The 21,000-nt window shown below is 45.5% G+C and overlaps 1 protein-coding gene across 4 annotated transcripts; it reads left to right on the plus strand.

The window, feature by feature from the left end:
* Positions 1 to 605: 605 nt before the first annotated feature.
* Positions 606 to 15,447, plus strand: arhgef11 (Rho guanine nucleotide exchange factor (GEF) 11). Of its 4 annotated transcripts, XM_079295457.1 has the most exons (42): positions 606 to 1,124; positions 3,315 to 3,329; positions 3,644 to 3,735; positions 3,833 to 3,937; positions 4,024 to 4,073; positions 4,172 to 4,229; positions 4,339 to 4,538; positions 4,655 to 4,726; positions 4,953 to 5,060; positions 5,301 to 5,349; positions 5,493 to 5,530; positions 5,652 to 5,744; positions 6,238 to 6,297; positions 6,448 to 6,552; positions 6,796 to 6,894; positions 7,016 to 7,058; positions 7,151 to 7,247; positions 7,346 to 7,468; positions 8,009 to 8,032; positions 8,222 to 8,348; positions 8,533 to 8,626; positions 9,333 to 9,362; positions 9,527 to 9,674; positions 9,791 to 9,997; positions 10,197 to 10,244; positions 10,471 to 10,619; positions 10,763 to 10,903; positions 11,388 to 11,464; positions 11,587 to 11,712; positions 11,816 to 11,933; positions 12,021 to 12,169; positions 12,264 to 12,339; positions 12,417 to 12,602; positions 12,693 to 12,774; positions 12,873 to 12,953; positions 13,072 to 13,127; positions 13,238 to 13,390; positions 13,844 to 14,083; positions 14,412 to 14,513; positions 14,656 to 14,933; positions 15,033 to 15,165; positions 15,260 to 15,447. In XM_079295457.1, the coding sequence occupies exons 1-42, from the start codon at positions 1,090 to 1,092 to the stop codon at positions 15,307 to 15,309; spliced, it is 4,317 nt and encodes a 1,438-aa protein (XP_079151583.1). In that variant the 5' UTR covers positions 606 to 1,089; the 3' UTR covers positions 15,310 to 15,447. The 4 variants fall into 4 exon arrangements, with proteins under 4 accessions (XP_079151583.1, XP_079151585.1, XP_079151584.1 ...); XM_079295459.1 differs by lacking the exon at positions 10,197 to 10,244; XM_079295458.1 differs by lacking the exon at positions 9,333 to 9,362.
* The last annotated feature ends 5,553 nt before the right edge of the window (positions 15,448 to 21,000 follow it).

Raw genomic sequence — 21,000 nt, forward strand, 5'->3', positions numbered from 1 at the left:
TTGTTTTGGGGGGTTAAAAAAAACAACCTGAGCTTTACTGGAATCGTACTGCCTTCTAGCTAGCTAGCTAACATGCAGCTTTAGTGTTTGGATTTGCAGGAAAACGGGACATATCGAGCTGGAATTTGCATGGACGTCCACTATCTCGACCACTTCAACATCCATCTGTCCGCATGCAGCTTAAGTCATGCCGGCGTCTCGTCTTGCAGACGTAGCTGGTTAGCTTAGCTACCCTCCGAGGGGGACCGACTCCTTGACGCGTCTGAGAGCCGAACCCACGGCGCTTTCGGTCGGCCTGAGGACCAACGCGATGCCGCGGGTTGAACGCGGCCCTTCCGTAGAACTAACCTCAGGAAGCTAACGCTAGCTGGATATATAGCAGGCCCGCTTTCAGATGGTTGTTCTCACCCACTTAAGTCAGCTAATTAGGCAAGTCACAAGATACATACGTGCGACATTTAAAGCTTAACTTGTATGGGATTATTCAGCCAACCACAGCTGGTCAAAGCCACACATGTAAACAAGTCTAAGCTTTCGTTTAGTTATATTCGCAAAGGTGTCAATCCATATCAATCAAGATAATGCTGCGAGAGTTGCAGTTGCATTGAACTTTACCAGCCTACAGTTGGCTTTACTCGGACACTAAAATGCATGGGAGTTGTTGACCCTCCTGCAGCATAGCGAGACATATCAGCCATTCATTCATGATTGATGACCTTTGAGGGAGCAGACTGAGCCTCTTGCATCAAGCCACCAGCAGTATTTTCTTATTGTATTTATTTGTAACCACTAATGGAATACTGAGGAGATTTGAGAGTTAGTTTTGGCAGCATTTTATTCTTTTAAATCCTGCTGACTCGCCTAACTGGAACCACTGGTGGTGGTGGTGGATGGGAACATGAGGAGCACTCATCTGTCCCAGTAGCTTGAAGATCTGATCAAAGCACAACAGAGAGCTCCATTGTGTGGACTGCAAACTGAAGAGGAAAGAGATGATGATGATGATGATGATGATGATGATGATGATGATGATAAAGGAGGCCCAGTGACAGTGTCGATCTGCAGAGGAGTGTCTCACAGGCTGCAGACATGAGTCTCCGCCAACCCACCTCTACACTGGACAGGTACGAGCCTCGCACCCAAACACTTCATGTGATTAAGGATACACCTTGAAATGCACTGCTCCCTGATCAGCCTTTTGGCATGTCTTTATCCGGTTGAGGTCCAGTGTGGCCTCTGGAAAAACTAGTCAGACAGGCTGTGTACTGGGAGGTGATACACGATAAAGAGTGCAAAAGTACTGTGTGCATAACAGCAGCTGCGAGCTGAGAAACATTAAACCATTTGTTTGTGTTCTAATAACCATTTCACAAATTATAAAAAATCTATTTATTTGTACGTTGTTAATAAAGTTTGTTGACGGAACGAAAAAAAAGGCGGAACTCGACAGCAATAATACAGCGCAGCACCCGGACGATTTATAGCGCGCACACGCTAGAGTTATTCGATTTCAAGAAAGGCAAAAATGTTAAGGGTGCCTGTTAGATTTAATCTTAAAACCTAACGTTAGTATTGTGTGTATACTTTAGTGTGTTAGCCGACCAACTCACACTGAAGAGAACAGAACTTGGAGAACAAACAGTCGAACAGTCAATTTGTTTGTTATTTTGCCCACTATAATTAGAAAGAGAAATACAATTTGGTACAGACATACTTATAATCTACACACCGTACATTTTAACAAGACACATTTTTTAGATCACATGAAAAAACGCTTTTTTGACAGTCAAAAAAACGGTCAAATGTTTCTCTCATGTTTTTGCATATCTTTGATATTCAACTTGTCAAATACACTAAATGCTTCATTGAATGAATGAATGAATGAATTTTATTTATATAGCGCTTTTCACAGACAATAGTATCACAAAGTGCTTAACAGAGCAGACATTTAAAAGCATAAAAAACACAATGTGACCCTAGGGTCAATAATTATATACACAGAAAAGTAAAAAATAAAATAAAAATTGTGCTCCTTGTAGTTTCTGAGATACAGACGTTTTCTTATCATACTGTATTTAGTCTTTGGGCATCTGGGACGACTGTTTGTTTACTAAAATATAATGGTGTATATTACAGAAACAGTCCACCCATAATGCGGAGAGGCAAGATATAATATTTTTTCAACCAATAAGATTTGGGCTTATGTAAGCGCATTTCTACCAAATGAAATCAAACATTTCAGTCACAGGCAATGATGGGTGAGAGAGAAAACAGTTACAGGCCTCCAAAATAATGCATTTACTTTTCTTTCTTTAAATAAGAAAGCTGCTTTCTGTTCATCATGACCACTTAGGTTAACTCCCAGTTCTATGAATGTGAATTGAGTCATAAGGATTCCCGCCTCTTGTGTTTTAAGCCAGTTTCAGTGTCTATTTGTTGAATGTCACGCGTGACTCAGCTGTGTTTAACCGAGCCGCTGCTGAACGCTGATGCGCTTGTGTTTCATCTTGTCAATCACCACCACACTCACCGTCTCGCCCTGCACTGTGTTTCTGTGATTGTCTGTCCGGCGCATCGTTGTCTTGATCATGTGTCTTTCCTGTTTCTCCTGCTGTCAACTGTTTTCCTGTGCGTGCGTGTCTGTGTGTGTGTGTGTGTTGTGCACGTGCCTACCTCCTGTGTTTGTGTGTGTGTGTGTCATGTGACAGCAGGGCAGCCAATAAGAAAAACGGCCACCCGTTCAGGTAGGACAGCTGTGGCAGCATGTTTCTCAGTGGCTGCTTGTGTTATTTCAGGTTAACAAACCCGACTAAAGGGATACAACTAATGATGTCGGGATAATTCTGCCATGCTGGCCGGGCTTCTGTTCTGTTTTAGATCACTTGTCAGGGTTAAAGTATTGTAAAGATTAAAGCTACAGTTACAGACACAGATGAGGAAGACGGACCGTGATACGTCAACAAAGACACCACAGGCAAGGAAGCAATGCCAGAGTCTCACTCAGCATCTCGTAGACATTTCTCCCAGACATCAAAGCAGAGTGCCGCTTGACCAGTCGACCTCTGGAATAATACCAAATCACCGAAGTGCTTACACCGTGTGCCCTTGTTCCAATCACCCTCAAATAAATATATTCCTGGAAGTCCAGGCTCAGTGTTTACAATCTGTATGAGTATGACGGGCGTGGGGATGATGTGAAGCTCTTGCTCAGTTTGTCCTGTTCATTAAAGACTGGTCTTCATGCTGGATTTATTCTCTCTCTTTTCCCCTTTTATCTGCCTTTTTCCTTCCTTTCTGTCATGCTTCGCTTTCAGCCCTTTTGCTGCTTGGTGAGTGTTCCCTTTGACTCCTTTCGTGTTGCTTTTAATGCCTTTTAGACACACACACACACACACACACATCTCACAATGTGCTCAAAACCTCTGAATCCTCTGCCTCCTCACATCCTCCTCTCCTCTCTTGTTGCTCCCCCTCTTTCTCTTTGACATGTTGCATCACTTTGTATTTATCTCGATCCTCCCTCTCGTCACGTATTCCCTTCAGATCTCCCCCTCCCTCAGTGCATCCAACACCCTCGGAGCATTTTCTAAATCGTTACCACACTTTATTGTTTCATGCTCAGCCTCCTTTCTCTCAAACCCAGGCTCAGCAGTCTGACCATCGGGGACTCGGAGCGCAAATCCTCTGCCACCCAGCAGAGGGAGCCAATGGTGGACATCCATGCTGAGAGTACGGGTAACGGCGACTTCCCACGCCGGTGGATTTAATTTTTCTCTCCCCATATCTAAATATCATTTAACATCTCCCTCAACATCCTTCTGTCCTCTTCCAGGTACCGGTCTTGTCCAGAGATGTGTGGTCGTGCAGAAGGACCAGCTCGGCTTCGGCTTCACTGTATGTGGAGAGAGGGTCAAGCTGGTGCAGAATGTCCGACCAGGTGAGACACGTGCACACAACGTGAGCTAAAGTTGTGTCTCCGCCCTCTACAAGCGCTTCACAGTGTGCCCGTTCTCGTCTTTACAGGTGGAGCAGCAGTCAAGGCCGGGGTGCAGGAAGGGGACCGAATCATAAAGGTTTTTACTGCTTTACATCACAGACACCGAATCTGAAGTTTCTTGGTTTCTTCCTGTTTTTAGTCTTGCTGATCTTCCTCTTCTCTGTGTTCTCTCAGGTGAACGGCTCGCTGGTGTCCTCCATGTCCCACCAGGAGGTTGTAAAGCTCATCAAATGTGAGTTTGACACAAATGTGATTGTGTTTTCAGTAAATTTCCGCTCTCTTGCCTGTATTTACCTGATTCCATTACGGCTATTCATTTTATTTTATTTATCGTCTCATAGCGGGTCCGTACGCTGCTCTGACACTACAAGGACCGCCCCCTTTCGCCTCCTCCTTGCCCCTAGAGCCCCTCCCCACTGACCTCACACCCAATCAGAGGACGTCTCTGGGTGGGGAGGCTCCGCCCCCTCCACCTCCACCGTTGCTGTCTGGACTGAGCAGCATCCCTTCCCAAAGAATCACTGGACCCAAACCACTGCAGGTGAATGAAATGATGTCACCTTTTACAGCCGGCATCATCTTGTCAACAAAAACTTAAGATTGACAATATGAAGCAAAGATGAAGCTAATATACAATGTTGTAAATGTGACTTTTAGGACCCAGAAGTACAGAAACATGCCACTCAGATACTCAGGAAAATGCTGGAGCAGGAAGAAGCTGAACTGCAGGTACACACACACACACACACACACACACACACACGCTGTCCCAGTTCAGTTCTGATCCCTGACTGCATCCTCCTGTAGATGGAAAGAAAATAGAGAATTTCCATGTAAGGATCTGAAATGTCCCACATTATAGTATGCTGTAGTGTTGCACATAACCCCTTGTTGCATCGTGCTAGTTGCATCACTAGTAACAAGCTGAAATCTGCTGTTGATAACCACGTAACAGGAGTTGATGGAGGAGCAGTTGAGGAACCCGTCGCTGTCGCTGGGTGAGCGGATTGAAAGTGCCAAGAGGAGAGCTCACCAAGTCCGCTTCAAGATTCAGCAAGATCAGGTGAGGAGACACGACATGTTGTTATCTGTTCACTGAAAACCCCTCTCGATATGTTTTTTGTTTTCGGAAATAGTATTTTGATCTGCAAAAAAAATGTTAAAGCGCATCGCGTCAGACACCAGGCGAAAAACGGTAGACGAGCACATATTCAATCACTGATCAGGTCATTTGGAAGTCTAATCAAAAATGATCTGAGGTCCTTCTCACAAAACCAACTGAGGCTTTATTCTGCTTCTCCAGGAGGGAACGCGATCAGAATGTACCACAAGCTACGTCCAAGCAGGAGAAGGTTTGCTTCTCTTCACCTTTTACCTTTTTAATGAAATATCTCAGGTACAGGCACGATAAAATAGATGGAGATCTGATTCATCGTGTTGAAGTCATTACACTCGAGGTGAGAGTGGTTTAAAGCTGCTGTGTGCTCTTTGGCAGGTCGGCTGTCGATGGACTCAAGCGAAGGAGACATGGAGGTAGGCTGCACAGCTTTGTCTTTTCATAAACCGGTGAGATCGTATGTGAGCGATTGTGTATGTGACGGTCCCACTCATCCCGCCCCCCTCGTGCTCCCTCCCTCCCTCCCTCCCTCCCCAGGCCCTTGAGAGTCCCCACTCCTCTCCCTCATTCTCCTTCAGGACCCCACAACACCGACGGCAGAACTCCGACACACACACCCTGTCTGATTCGGTGAGAAGGACACACACACACACACACTTGCATTCACTCTGAGATAGACGCTCCTGGCAGTGATGAGGTCCTCGCATGCAGCACAAAGTACTGAACTGTTCACCATGTCATTCTGGGAAAAAACAAAATGATCTCCCTACTTTGAGATGCAGCGCTGTTCTTTCCTCTTCGTCTGTTCCTCTCCATCTCTCTCACCGTGACTTGCATAGCTGTTTAAAATGTACGAGACGAGCGGCTGAGACTGAGAAGATCATCACCACTACCCCCCCCCCCCCACCCCCCCCACCGTGCACTGAGCCCTGCATGCGCAGCATATGGATGAAAATGGCAGATGTGCTTGTCAGTGTTCTCGAGCGTGTGACTGAGTGCCTTCCTGTCTCTTGAATTCTGTGTGTGTGTGTGTGTGTGCGCGTGTGTGCGTGTGTGTGCGTGTGCGTGTGTGTGTGTGTGTGTGTGTGCGCGTGTGTGTGCGTGTGCGCTTCTCTGCTCAAAGGGCGGAAAGGCCCAGATCATCGGCCCGGAGGAAGAGGATGACGGCTATGCATTCAACGAGGTGAGAAGAACGTTCGGTTTGACTCAAACTCGATCGGCTTCGATGGGATGCTTTCTGTTGCCTCCGCTACATTTTCCTCCTTTTCCTTCTTCCATCTTGTGTTTCCTCCATCGACACAATCATTTCATATCTTTTGTGTCTTCCTGTCAGATGGACGGTCCGTTCCAGGACATCGAGTTGCTGAAGTCCCGCCCGGCACACATGGCGGTGTTCATGAGATACGTCTTCACCCAGCTTCTGGACCCCAACCCTCTGGTCAGTCTGTGTTGTATTTCAACAAATGTAATGAAACAAAGTGTTGGAATATCAGTATTTTTGGATGACATTTCTATGATGGCGTATTAAGGCCATTGTAGGTTTAATAAAAGAGAATGAAAGGGCTAGGGGGGGGGGTGTTGTGTTTTTTTACCTACAGTGGCCCTAATCCACCGTCTTACGTTTCCTTGTGTACACCTGGCTTCGCTTGCTTACATGCATGGTCGTGTGTGTTCATAACAGCTGTTCTACCTGTCGGTGGAGGCCTACCTGAGCTCCAGCCCTAAAGACGCCCGCGCACTTGCACCTCAGATCTGCTCCCATTTCCTGGACCCGGACGCAGTGAGTACCGACTCGTCTCAATGATGTAATACTTGTATTCCTTAACTGCTGGATACCACTTACACCTTGCATCATGTTCAAATTTACAAGACAAAATGTTTCTTTTTTTTCCTCCTCGTAGCCTCTGAAAATCAAAGTACGAGAGGAGTATCTCTCGGATATCGGTAAGAAGACCTTGTTGAAGTGTTGTATTCATGCCGCTTCATGGCTGTGATAACGGTAGCTTGTGAGGAACGTAATGTTGTCTCCGTTTCAGAGGGTCGCCTTCATGCCCAGGAGGACATCAGAGGACCTCTGTCTGAGCTGCAGCAGCAGGTGCTGCCGGACATCCAAGACCAGATCCAGGACTACAGGTACACCGCAGCTCAAGACTGATAGCAGTTAAGATGAATAACGACCATCTTCAAGAGCTCGTATTGATCCGTGATTCGCTTGTGTTTTTTTTCCGAAGGAACAAGCAGATGATGGGTCTCGGCTCTCTGTTCGGAGAAGAAGACCTGCTGCCGCTGGATGGAGACCCGGTGAAGGAGAGACAGGTGGTGGACAAACAGGTCACCATCCTCTGGGAAATACTGTGAGTCTCTCCGACTGATGCGCTCCAAATCACCTTCATCTGCGTCATGTCAAACGAATGAGAGTTTAGTTTTCCTTTGGAATTTATTCACATATTTTTACTCTTATGCCATGAGATGAACCATGACTTGGTTCACTTCAACATGTGGCTGCAATCATGACGTGATTAACCGATACACACACACACACACACACACACACACACACACTCAAGACTGTTGAACCAGGTTTGCCTAGCAACAGGGTCAGATGTTTGGGGCCCAATAAAACAGTTATTACAAAGCGACAGAAGGAGCTCAGCCAGGCTATCATAACAAAGGTCATTACCACAGCGGCAAAACCTGGAAACCACTTGGCATTTACACACACACACACACACACTCTCATCACATGACTGCAGCACCGCCGTGTGTCTCTTACACCTTTTCCTTTGCACCTGGATGAACTGGATTTAGCTTCGAGGAACTAAACTGGATATCTCTCAGGAAGCCTGTTGTGAGTTAACAGCCTTTTTATGTCTCTCTTTCTGCTCCCGCTCCAGATCGAAGCACGAAGAGGACAGGAGGTAAACCACGTGTCTCCTCTGTTGCAGTGAAATGCCATTGATCAGCAGTCTGTTTGAGAGATCTGCTTCTTTCTTTGTTAACATCTTGACTCTGTTTGTTTTCCCTTGTGGTCTATTCTCCTCACGTTTGCCCCCCCCACTACATCTGTCCTCTCTCTCGCTCTCTCGCTCTCCCCCTCCCTCCCTCAGTTCACCTCTCGCGTCGGCCGTGCACTTGTACCTGCGTCATTCGGGTATCAAGCTCAGAGACTCCAAGGTCTTCCCTGGTCTGAGCACAGAGAAGGAGAAGTGGCTCGCCTTCTTAAAGACGAAAAAGGTAAATGGCAGTTGCAGCAATAACGTTGTCAGATGTTATGTTGAAGCCACACGTCTACAAATGAAGTCGTAGTAAATGCACGAGGCAGGTTGTACTTTAAATGTAAACCTGAGCATCTGTTCTCTTTTGTAAATAGTTTTTCGTGTGATTGTGTGACATGACTTTGTGGTTCCTGTCGCCACAGCTGAGTGGTACCAAGAAAGAGAAAGATGGAGAGGATAAAAAGAGAAATCCCATCCTGAAGTACATCGGCAAACCCCGGTCCACATCCCAGTCCAGTAAATACACACACACACACACACACACACACACACACACACACACACACAGTGTTGTGAAGTGGAGCTTCTAATGACGACCAAGACACGTTTGAACTTCTGTAACTGCAGTATTACAGCTGTTAGAGTAAAAAAGAGCGCACTCTTGCACCCGACATACAGGGTTTTTCTACTTATCATCATCATTGTGAGCATCAATAACACACGTACCATGCTACTTCTCGCTCCTTCACAGTAAAAGCACTTCCTGTTTCATGCTCTTCACAATAAAAGTAAACATGCAACTCAAACAATTTACAACACACACACACAGTAAATGATGACTCGTGTCAGTGGCTGTATTTCGGCAAACATCCTTAAATCAAGCCACCGATCGCTCTATTCATCTGTTATTGTAACCTGACATTTAAACCCCGTTAATTGTCGAAATACTTAAATTCATAACTTTGGTTTACTCATGAGTGCATTGTCAGTATTTAAAATACAATTATCAGTGTGTGAGTCGTTGTTATCAGCTGACAGTATTGGTACACTACATGAGAAGTACGCACACACAGACTTGTGATGTCAGACCATATTGATTTATTTCTGTCCTCTGTTTGTCCTTTTATTGTTTTTGCAGGTTTATTCATTGATTTATGGATTTTTTTTTCATTTGTCTTGTTCTGATTTCACCGTTTCCTTTTGTTTCATTTTGTTTTTGTAGCATTCCATGTCCCGGTGTCTCCCACCGAAGGTATATGTTTTACCATTTCACTTCTGTTTTTTCACAATTTTGATTTCCAACAAACGTACCCAGCTGCGTTGTTATTCATGGTCGTATGTAGTTTGTGTGCCACCTCATTGTAGACACGTTTCTGCCGATAGTTTGTTTGTTAACTGCACTGTACACTTACGCAGTGCCCGTGTCTGCAGTCCGTCCTGGCAGCGTGAGAAACATCATTCAGCAGTTTGAGAATCACACGGAGACGGAGGAGGAGGAGGGAGGAGACGCTGCCGACCCGCAGAGGCTCTCCTCCAGCAGCCTGGGGGAGGACAGCATGGACAGGTAGCTCTCTTAAACCACATCATCGGCTCTCGTTTGTATTCAGCGTCGGCTCACGTGGCCGGTGAAGCACCTGGAAGGGTTCGGTAATGCCGTGTGTTTTCTCCTCTCTCTCTCAGTCCTACGGTCTCAGTGCGTCTGGCACGCAGCGAGTCGCTGAAGGCTCAGGGAGAAGGCCGGCGGCGGGGCGTTGTCTCCGGGACGGAGTCCGTCCCTCGCTCTCGCAGCGACGTGGACATGGAGGACTGCGGGGAGGAGCGGGAGGGGCCGGGCCTCAGGCTGCTGCAGCACAGCACCTCGTCGTCCGCATCCAGCAGCTCCGCACGGTAAAGAGCCACGAAGCCCGAACGTCATCTCAAATTTCTTTGAGAGATTTCTTTTTGCATCCTTCAGACAGGGATGAATAATAAGCTTCCAAGATTGAGACCGCACCCCTTTGACTCAAACACCCGGGACGTTACCCCCCCATGGAAGCGTAGGTTTTCACCTCATGCCATCTCTCTCTCCACTCTCTCTCAAACTCAGGTCTCTAGAGAACCCTACACCCCCATACACCCCTCGGTCTAGACGCAGGTGAGTGTCAATGTCATCCCCCCTAGATGATCAGTGACTGTCTGGCAGGGAATAAGAAATAAAGAAGGCTGACTTCTCTCCCACATGCTTGAAGATGAAATAGTTTGGTTCACAAGACAGAAATGATCGCGTCTCCTCCCCATAAAGATTTGTTTTGTGACGGCTACGTTCGTGTATTTAAGAACGGTTTGTCTTCTGTTCGTCTGTCCGTCCCTTGACTCTGCAGGAGTGTGGACTCACCGCTGGCCCTGCTGCCGGACGCTGCGGCGCTGGAGGAGGAGGTGTCCGACGGTCAGAACTGGCAGGACACGGTTCCTCCTCAGCTGCTCGCCACGCTCAGTCCGAGGGAGGTGGACAGACAGGCCGTCATATACGGTACGAGTCAAATTCAACACGCACGTTAACAGCCGATATATATTTTATTTGATTGTGACTTGCCAGAAATCCCAGTTTTGAGACTCCTTGATACTGATGTTGATAACCCTCTCTGTTGGCGTCCCTCTTCTCTGCATCACCAGAGCTCTTCACCACCGAGGCGTCCCACCTGCGGACCTTGAGGGTCCTGGACCAGGTCTTCTTCCAGAAGATGAGGTCTGTGCTGAACTCCGATGAGCTGGCCTGCATCTTCCCCAACCTGCCCCAAGTCTATGAACTCCACGGTCAGTCTGTGTAAATGAAAGAGTGCACGAGTCGCACTCAACTGAGAAACAAAAGTGAAAGAAGAGTAAGCATTTACAGGTAGAAGTTGCCTGTCCTGTAAGAGCGTCGCTGCTTTCTGCTTCTTCTGTCTGCACCTTAAAGTGAGTTGTGCTTTGAGTCAACATGTAGTCAGGGCTGCGTGTTTACCAGGTAAATAATAATAAGTGAAGCAAATACCAAGCAAAGGTTGTGACTGTAATCTCAGCCTGCAGCGTTACTGAGTCAATATGTACTCTGGGCTTTAATTAAGAGCCAACGCGAAGGGAAATGGTGTGATGTTAATGCCAAAGTAGACTCGCATTTAGCTTAACTTAATGTTGCTTCTGTCTCTCCTCTCCTTCTGTCTCTCCTCTCCTTCTGTCTCTCCTCTCCTTCTGTCTCTCCTCTCCTTCTGTCTCTCCTCTCCTTCTGTCTCTCCTCTCCTTCTGTCTCTCCTCTTTGCAGCAAGTCTGTGCGAGGAGATGAAGAAGCGACGGGAAACTCCCATCGTTCAGGACATCGGGGACGTTATGCTGGCCAGGGTGAGTCAAATAACCACCGCTGCCGTCGGCTCCGTCTCCTCATTTCTCTGTGATGTGACAGGTGTTTGTGTGCAGTGTAGTTATTAGTACGTTAACGGCGGCGGGGGGGGGGGTGTTTCCAGTTTGAGGACGCAGCCGGAGACGAGTTTCAGGAGCAGGCGTCGCAGCTGTGCAGCCAGCAGTCTCAGGCTCAGGAGCTCATCAAGAACAAACAGCGCAAAGACCCTCGCTTCGCTCACATTATCCAGGTACACACACACACACACACACACACACACCTTTATACCCGTGCAGCCTTTGTCCCCGTGCAGCCTCGTGCTTTACGTGCTCGCGTGTTCCCCATTTGTTCAGGAGTGTGAAGCGAGTCCTCACTGTCGAAGGCTGCAGCTCAAAGACCTGCTGGTGTCCGAGATGCAGAGGCTCACCAAGTACCCGCTGCTGCTGGACAACATCATGAAACACACAGAGGGTGAGGAACCGAGAGACCAGCAACACGGGAAAACACGCCAAAGCAAAGCACGATTTTTAAAACCCATGTTCTTGTTGTTCCGTTTAGCCGGTTCGTCGGACCTCCCCTCGCTTCAGCGCGCCCAGGCTTGTTGCAGAGGGATACTGCAGGCCGTAAACGAGGTTGTCAGGGAAACGGAGCACCGGCAACGCCTCAGCCAATACCAACGCAGGCTGGACGCTGCCCCTCTATTCAAGGTAGTCAAATGATAAAGTCCCCTTCCTTCCTCGTTCACAGGCATTCCTCCCTCTTTGCCTGAATGTGTTTTTGTTTACTCTTCCCCCCTCACAGAGTCTAGACCTCAGCACGAAGAGAATGATCCACGAAGGTCCTCTCACGTGGAAAATCAGCAAAGACAAGCAGATAGGTCAGTACCTCTGACAGTACCAGTACCTCTGTGTGGCTCCCTTCCCTTAATCACACGCCTCTGTCTCCCTCCATCAGAGATTCAAGCGCTGCTGCTGTCCGACTGCCTGGTCCTCCTCCAGCGGGGCCCGGACGACCGGCTGCAGCTGAGGTATCCATCCCGCTGGCTGGGTGGAGGCGGAGGAGGCAGCGGGGACAGCAAGACCTCCTTCAGCCCTCTGGTGAAGCTGGACTCTCTGCTGCTGGTCCGCTCCGTAGCTACAGGTAAGGCCGCGTGTCACCCCGACGACAAGCCGATCGATGCTCTCCTGCGTTCTGGTGCTCAAGTGTGTAAATGTTGTGATTTCTGTCCAGATAACAAAGCCCTCTACGTCATCAGCACCACGGAGAGGCAGATCTATGAGCTGGTGGCCGGGACGTCATCAGAGAAAAACACGTAAGCTCTTTTCCTTTCCTTGTGTTCGCCTCGGGGAAGGCTTTCCGTGCATCCGTGGTCCTCTTCAGCCTCCAGAAACCTCCGTTCTTGTTTTGCAGCTGGAAGGATTTACTTGAAAAGACCATCTCCTCGGCTGGCGGTTCTTCACCTCTGATCAATCACGCGTCCACACCTACATCGTGAGTATTCTGATGTGTGTGAATAATAAATACAGGGATGTGTCGGGGCTGCTTTGCCAGAAGGTTGCTTCAAGTTCTTTTTACACATTTATTTTCGTTGTGTTTTTATTTATTAAAGCTCCCCGAGTCTCCGCAGTGCGTCCCCAGTGTCAACTGGCAGCAATGTCTATACAGGTATTAACCACATTGTAATCACCTGTCTGCAAATGTGTGTATATGTATGTGTGTGTATAGATATATATATATATTTATATATATATATTTTTTACTTTTTTATCTTCCAGATAACTCCACAGCGGAGCAGTCAGACTCCATGGAGACGCATTCCTCCAGCGACGACATCGTGCTCTCGGCAAACGCAACTACGGACCAATCGGGAGCCTTCGTCTGTGACGAAAGGAAAGCGGTCGGCGTGGCGGAGTCCGCTTTACAAGACGGTGAGAAGGAATCAAAGGCATCACTGCTGCAAACTGTAGGATGCTAAAGCTCCATCCGCTCTACAAATATAAAAATGGCCATATTTATTTATCTATTTATCTATTTATCTATTTATTTATTTATTTATTTATCTATTTATTTATTTATCTATTTATTTATCTATTTATCTATTTATCTATTTATCTATCTATCTATCTATCTATCTATCTATCTATCTATCTATCTATCTATCTATCTATCTATCTATTTATCTATTTATCTATATCTATTTGCGTTGTTTGCAGCTGTTCCACACAACAACGGTAGAGCTGCTTTTTCTACATCTTTACTGAAGCCAAAGCGGACGTTGTGACTGGAGAAATTTAAATGTACTGTATTTTAGTAGTCAGCCAGCTGAGGAATACCAAAACAATCAAGTAAAGTTTGTGTTTGTTGTGTTCGTGCCTCCACAGTTGAAACGCTCAGGCAGCTCATATTACGAGATTTGGAAGAGGACGGTTGGAGCCACTATTCAGATGACACGCCCACCAACGAGGCGGCCAATGACAGGAGCTCGTACGCCGAAAGACGGCGGCCGGAGTCGCTGGAGACTGTCCTCAACTTTAGCACCAACGAATGGGAGGCCGAGCCCGAACTAGAGGCTCCGCCCCCGGACGCAGAGCAATCCGGCAGCATTCAGGTCATACGGAAAGGTATCGGATCAAATGGAGAAAAAACAACTTTCAAAAAGTTCTCTTTGATTCTTCGACCGGGCGCGCTGAGTTAATCCGACTCTGATAAGGATTTGAAGCCTTTGTTTCTGGGTGTCTTTAACGGCTGCCTTCCTCTGCATGATTTCTCTGCACCCCGTGATTCATTATTTTGTTTCTTACACACTTGAATCTGCTCTTCCTCTTTTGTCTGCGTGCTCTTTCACAACAACACTCGTCACACACTTCACCACCTTCTTCTTCACTGCTTCCTTAAATCACATACAAACCCTTCCACACACACTTCTCTATCCTCTATCCTGTGCTATAGCTGTGGTTGCGGGTCCTTCTTCTTCTTCTTCTGTCCCTGATGACATCACTGCTGATGTCACCCTCCAATCATCCAAGCCGAGAGGCGAGGCCACTACGCAGGGTAAATGACGACTAAATTGGTGAAGTTCTGTAGCTTTTATCAGACAAAGACTTCTTTTTATTTACATTTCTATTATTCATTCAGACAGAAGGCAGAGAATCTACTCTTTGAATGACTCACCGGCACACTCTCTGCCCTCTAGGGAACACTTTCTACTTGGTCCTGCCTACAGAGCAGGGAGAGAGCGTCACCGATGACCTCACAGACCCTCCCACCGCCAGCCACTTCCCCCGGCCTCCAGAGGAGGCGACGTCGCCGCCGGCCTGCGCTCCACAGCTCAGCCGATCGGAGGCTGTGCAACCGGAACGGGAAGAGGAAACGGGCCAATCGCAGGCCGGGCACCAGAGCCACGTGATCAAAAACGTGGATGAGATTTTCCACACGATCGAGGGGTTGATGAGCAAGTTGCGCCAGCTGAAGGTGAGTTTGTGTTGAGAGGGTAACGAGGTGGGGAGGTTTACATCAGTCCGACACTGATGTTCTTCTTGTTTAATGTCCTGCATCTTCACCCCTTTACAGGAAATCGAGAAGTCCCATCAAAAGCTGTTAACGACCCTCAGAGAGCCTTTTGTCAATCAGGAGTCGGAGGACCAGCAGTGCGGCTCTGCAACCGTCTCCAGGACACCAAGTCTGGACCGTGGCTCAGGAGACGGTGAGGGGCGGCTGAATCTTAAACCTTCACAGAACAATGGCTGTTTACTTCACTGTATAATATCTTCATTTCTTTATCCCTTGAACCCAACCAGGCAAAGAGGGCAGTCCAGCAGAGCCCAAGATTCAGTCGACGGGATTCTGACGTCGCTGCAGAGAGGACGTGCTTGCGGTCGCTCGATCCTCCCTGCCTCCCTGCCTCCCTGCCTCCCTGCCTCCCTGCCTCCCCCTCAACCCCCCCTCGTCCCTGCATGCACTGGCCAGTGGAACACAGCCCGGGAAGGACAAGTGGCTGTTTTCAGCATCAACCTCTTGACTCTCCTACCAGAGCACGAGGGAGTCCAGGACGGACTGAGGAAAGAGTATGAAGGAACAAAACAACAACAAAAATAAGGCAGAAGACAAGTTGACTGGTGACGAGAAAGGAAAAAGTTGGAAGAATGGAAAGTGAGGGGGAAAAAATGACCCATGTTGGATATCTGAAGGAAAAGGAGTTGTGTATGTCTTGCTTTTAAAGAGCCGGTTGAAGGAACGGAGCAGAGAAGTGTCGAATTGTTAATTTAAGGACAAATCCGAGGGACCCATCACCCCTGCACTTTACCCACAATGCATCCCTATGTCGTGTACGTTCCCTACAGTGGACGGATCAGGGACTGGAGATGCCACTGACTTTATTTGGGGGCTGATGTTTAAGCCCCCCCCCCCCCCCCCCCCCCCCCCACCTCCACTGGTTGCTTTACACTGAGTTCACCTGCCACCACGGCCGAAGGACTGTGTCTATATAATTCAGGTTATTTGCACTGGGTAAGGAACACACACACACACACATTTAACCATTTCGTTCATCTCAGACCTTCATATCCCCACATTGTGGTGGGAGAGTCTCTGGAGTCCTTGGGAACAGTTGCAGCCACACTGACTCGTCCTCAAGTCCTCATTTAAGTGACACGGAGTTCATTCTTAAGTTCTGGAAACACTACTGCGCTGTTTACTACTGAAATGCTGCTTCAGAGGCGTAAAGGGATCTCAGTGGATTCACACGGCTCTTCTGATCATGTCGGCTTGTTTTTTTGGGGGAGATTTAGGATGCTTTGGGGGGAGAAGCTCAAGGCCGGCTATGTTGACGACAACTCTGAGGAAAGGAGACCAACACGCAGTCGAGCTTTAGAAACTTGAATATTCGCTGAAAACCCCGTTTGTAACTCGATTAAATTGCTGCCAAATATTGCCGCTGACGTTGCCCGTCTGCAGCTGATGATTGGACTGTTCACCCTCCAAACCGCTCTGCGGTGTACTGTGTGTGTGTGTGTGTGCGTACCGCGGTACACACTGTCAACCAGCAACTTCTCCCGCCTCCCAGTGTCGGAAAGAGCCTCTGCACAGAACAACTTGAGAACATCAAAAGCTTAATAAAATAACATTTTGTAAACCCACACACATGCTGCTATACATGCAACTGTTCGATGAAGCAACAATGTATCTAATTGAATAGTTTGACATTTTGGGAAATACACTTATTTGCAAAAAATCAACACCACTTAAGTATATGTACAGTAGAAACGAAGCTAGCAGCTGCTTAGCTTAGCTTAGCTTAGCTTAGCGACTGGAAACGGGGGAAATAACTAGCCCGGCTACTGTCCAACTGTAGCAACATCTACACACCGGCGTCTCTGAAGCGCATGTTAGCATGTTCCATCTCATTAGCTCCTGGAGTCTCTGTATGTTTCTCCGCCTGAACGTAATTAGTGAACTTCAGAGTTGCTCGTCGGTGGATTTTATAACCTTAAAACGGGGCCACGCTCGCTGTTTTCCCGCCCTTTGTTTCCAGTCTTTACGCTAAGCTAACTGGCTGCTGCACGGTACTCAACACGCAGACACAAGAGTGGTATTGATCTCATCCAACAGCAACAACATGTCAAACTACTTTTGGACGTCCTTGACGTTCAGAGAGGTTTTTGAACGCCTTGGTTGAGGCTCGTGTAACCAGCAAAGACTTGACACTAAAGCCAAGTGCTTTTTTTTTCGCCATTTATCTTGGACTAATTCTATCAAAACACGAGACAGACAATACGCATTTAAACCGCCGCACGCAAAGAACTTCGTCGAGTTTAAATGTACGTTCTTTCTGGGAGGAAACCCGCTGGACTGGATGTTATTTGAGCTGGTTTCAAATACTAACTTTAGTGAGTTTACCCGGACGAACCTAACGAAACACTACCGACCGGAACAAACCAGACGCCAAGTACGTTTACACACCGCCAGCCAGACGACACTATTCATGGGATATTTCACTACCTGGTGGAAGGTTTTCACTCTTCAGCCAACAAACACCGACGGAGATGACACCTGGCTTTCACATGTGAACAAAAAAGAAAAAGAGTTGAAACTTAAAATGAGTGCCACTACGGCTCATTTTCAGGCCGCTGGCCCCGTGTGAACTTGAGGGATTTGTGCTAAAATGTTTAAATATTCTACCAAAATGAAATATGTCTTCAGAGGTGTTTTGAAGGGAACAGTTTGTTTTTTGTCTCGCGATATTTTTGGCATGCTGATTTTCAAGCATCTCAGACCAGATGGTTTTGTCCACGACGCGACAAGAGAAAGCAACATATTCCTGTTTTGTTTTACCACACTTCCATGCCACGCTGTGGACGCTCAGTCATCGCATGCGTAACATATGTGTCGTCCACAAAACGATGCCAGATGGTCTGAGCCTCTTCTTTCCTCCCCACCTCTAACTACAGCATTTTTCATCTCCAATTTCTACCTCTACACCTCAGTTTCTTTGTATCTTCCATGATTTCTTCTTTTCAGACATTTATCTTGTACATTGACATCAGCGTTTCGGCCTCAACGGGCTGTAAGAAAAAAAAGAAAGAAGCTATAACTGATTCCTTTGAAAAAAAAAAAATGTTGCACAAACAAACTTCCCTGCACGGTGCAAACTACTGTATGCATACACACGTCTTTAACTATCATCTCATTGTCTTTTTATTTTGTCTTTTTAAAAAAATAAATAAAAAAACATTTGTCACTTGTGTAATATAGAGATCAGACCCACTTGTTTTATGTTCTTTTTTCTTTATTTCTGTAAAGCCTTAGTCCTCGTATTTTATTTTATTTTTGTAGATATGATTAAAAAAAAAAAAAAAAGGATGTATAAATTATTTTCTTCTCCCTTGTTTTTAAAATCGGTGAGATTGTTTCGCTGCACAGAAGGAAAAGAGAGCTCATGTCTCAGATTCATGTGTTTTGTGAGATTAAAAAAAATGAAATGTGGATCCTGAGTCTTTGAGTTACATTGTCAATTGTTTTTTACCACTTCAACTTCTACCGTCTTTCTAAATCAACCAATTTGAGAGGATTTGTCCAGAAACTAATGCCAGAAAACGCTTTTATTTCCTCGGATAGTGAGAACAGAGACTCCTACTCATTGCTGTAGTTGTATTTGTGGTTAAAGGTGGAAAAGAAATGAAATATCCTCTGGATTTGTTTAATAGTTTAAGGAAAGAAAACAATGGTTTTAATCTAGTTTATGCTCTGTGAAGACTAAATGTGTCAAGTCACATTTGCTAAGAATATGACCGGAAATGAATTATTCTTGGTGTAAAAATAAAAGCAGAATGAAAGGTCTCAGCCAGTCGCCAACCCGTCGATCGCGATCGACTTTCCCTGTCGCTCTCCAAAATAAAATTTAAAAAAATTCAGAAACACATTGGGCCTCATTCGCGAACATTTTCTGAAGTGTCTTCTGAAATGTTTTCTTACGGACTTCGGAAGACCAACGTCAGAAAAAAGCTCTGCCTGATTCATGAACGCCTGAAAATGGGTTCTTGCACAGCCGAAGTGTTCTCAGCTGTGCTCCCTGCACATACACGTGAGCACGACTAGCAGGCATGTCGAGAAAAAGAATGAAGATGGAAACAGTTTGTTTATTTCATGGTCAAGAGCAGGCATGTCCAGAGTCCGGCCCGCGGGCCAATCACGGCCCGAGGTCAGATTTTATACGGCCTGCGCCTTCTGTCTTAAAATGCATTATTCATGGCCCGCCAGTACAGTCAAAGGGTTAGGGTTAGGGTAGGGTTTGGGTTAGGGTTAGGGGTTAGGGGTTTGGGTTAGGGTTAGGGTTAGGGGTTAGGGTTAGGGTTAGAGGGTTAGGGTTAGGGTTAGGGGTTAGGGGGTTAGGGTTAGGGTTGGGTTAGGGTTAGGGTTAGGGTTAGAGGGTTAGGGTTAGGGTTAGGGTAAAAGTTGTAAAAAAAAGTTACTTTTTAATTTCTTTGTAAAAAAGTTACTTTTTTAGTTACTTTGTAAAAAAAGTTACTTTTTTAGTTACTTTGTAAAAAAAAGTTACTTTTTTAGTTACTTTGTAAAAAAAGTTACTTTTTTAGTTACTTTGTAAAAAAAGTTACTTTTTTAGTTACTTTGGAAAAAAGTTACTTTTTTAGTTACTTTGGAAAAAAAGTTACTTTTTCAGTTACTTTGGAAAAAAAGTTACTTTATTAGTTACTTTGGAAAAAAAGTTACTTTTTTAGTTACTTTGGAAAAAAGTTACTTTTTTAGTTACTTTGGAAAAAAGTTACTTTTTTAGTTACTTTGGAAAAAAAGTTACTTTTTTAGTTACTTTGGAAAAAAAGTTACTTTTTTTGTTACTTTGGAAAAAAGTTACTTTTTTAGTTACTTTGGAAAAAAGTTACTTTTTTAGTTACTTTGGAAAAAAAGTTACTTTTTTTGTTACTTTGGAAAAAGTTACTTTTTTTGTTACTTTGGAAAAAAACTTACTTTTTTAGTTACTTTGGAAAAAAGTTACTTTTTTAGTTACTTTGGAAAAAAAGTTACTTTTTTTGTTACTTTGGAAAAAGTTACTTTTTTTGTTACTTTGGAAAAAAAGTTACTTTTTTTGTTACTTTGGAAAAAAGTTACTTTTTTAGTTACTTTGGAAAAAAGTTACTTTTTTAGTTACTTTGGAAAAAAAGTTACTTTTTTAGTTACTTTGGAAAAAAAGTTACTTTTTTAGTTACTTTGGAAAAAAAGTTACTTTTTTAGTTACTTTGGAAAAAAGTTACTTTTTTAGTTACTTTGTAAAAAAAGTTACTTTTTTAGTTACTATGTAAAAAAAGTTACTTTTTTTGTTACTTTGGAAAAAAAGTTACTTTTTTAGTTACTTTGGAAAAAAAGTTACTTTTTTAGTTACTTTGGAAAAAAAGTTACTTTTTTAGTTACTTTGGAAAAAAAGTTACTTTTTTAGTTACTTTTTGAAGATACTCAACTGTATCAACTGTTACAAAAGTACTCCAGGCTATGACACAAATGTGAGACCTCAGAGCCCTGAAGGTATGCTGTAGATCAGGCATGTCCAAAGTCCGGCCCGCGGGCCAATCACGGCCCGAGGTCAGATTTTATACGGCCTGCGCCTTCTGTCTTAAAATGCATTATTCATGGCCCGCCAGCACAGTCAAAACGGAATGAATAAATCATACAAATTCAACATGCAATTCCTATTTTTACCTCATGGTGGCAGCACCACTCTGTAACTGTCTGGCTGTTTGAAATTGGCTCTGACCCTTGAACTGTCATGGCTACGGCAAGTAAAAAAAGGAAAGTCGATAATGAGGGCCGCCGCTTCCAGGAGAGGTGGAGATCGCAATATTTTTTTCACCGAAAACCGAAACAACTGTGTCTCCCTAATTTGTCATGAGACTGTTGCCTTGTTTAAGGAATATAATGTAAAGAGACACTACGAGACCAAACGTGCTAATGCTACAACAAGCTATCAGAGAGCGTCTGTGCTAGAAAAGTGAAGCAACTCCAAGATATTTTAGATGGCTTGTTCTTTGTT

Source organism: Melanostigma gelatinosum, assembly GCF_949748355.1.
Source record: "Melanostigma gelatinosum genome assembly, chromosome: 23".
Classification (NCBI taxonomy): Eukaryota; Metazoa; Chordata; class Actinopteri; order Perciformes; family Zoarcidae; genus Melanostigma; species Melanostigma gelatinosum.

Bases quoted from the DNA above. Each gene is read 5' to 3' on its own strand.
- arhgef11 (XM_079295457.1), top strand. From the start codon at position 1,090: ATGAGTCTCCGCCAACCCACCTCTACACTGGACAG. The intron at 4,539-4,654 runs GTGAATGAAATG...TGTGACTTTTAG, and splicing joins CTGGACCCAAACCACTGCAG to GACCCAGAAGTACAGAAACA. The intron at 9,363-9,526 runs GTATATGTTTTA...ACACTTACGCAG, and splicing joins CCCGGTGTCTCCCACCGAAG to TGCCCGTGTCTGCAGTCCGT.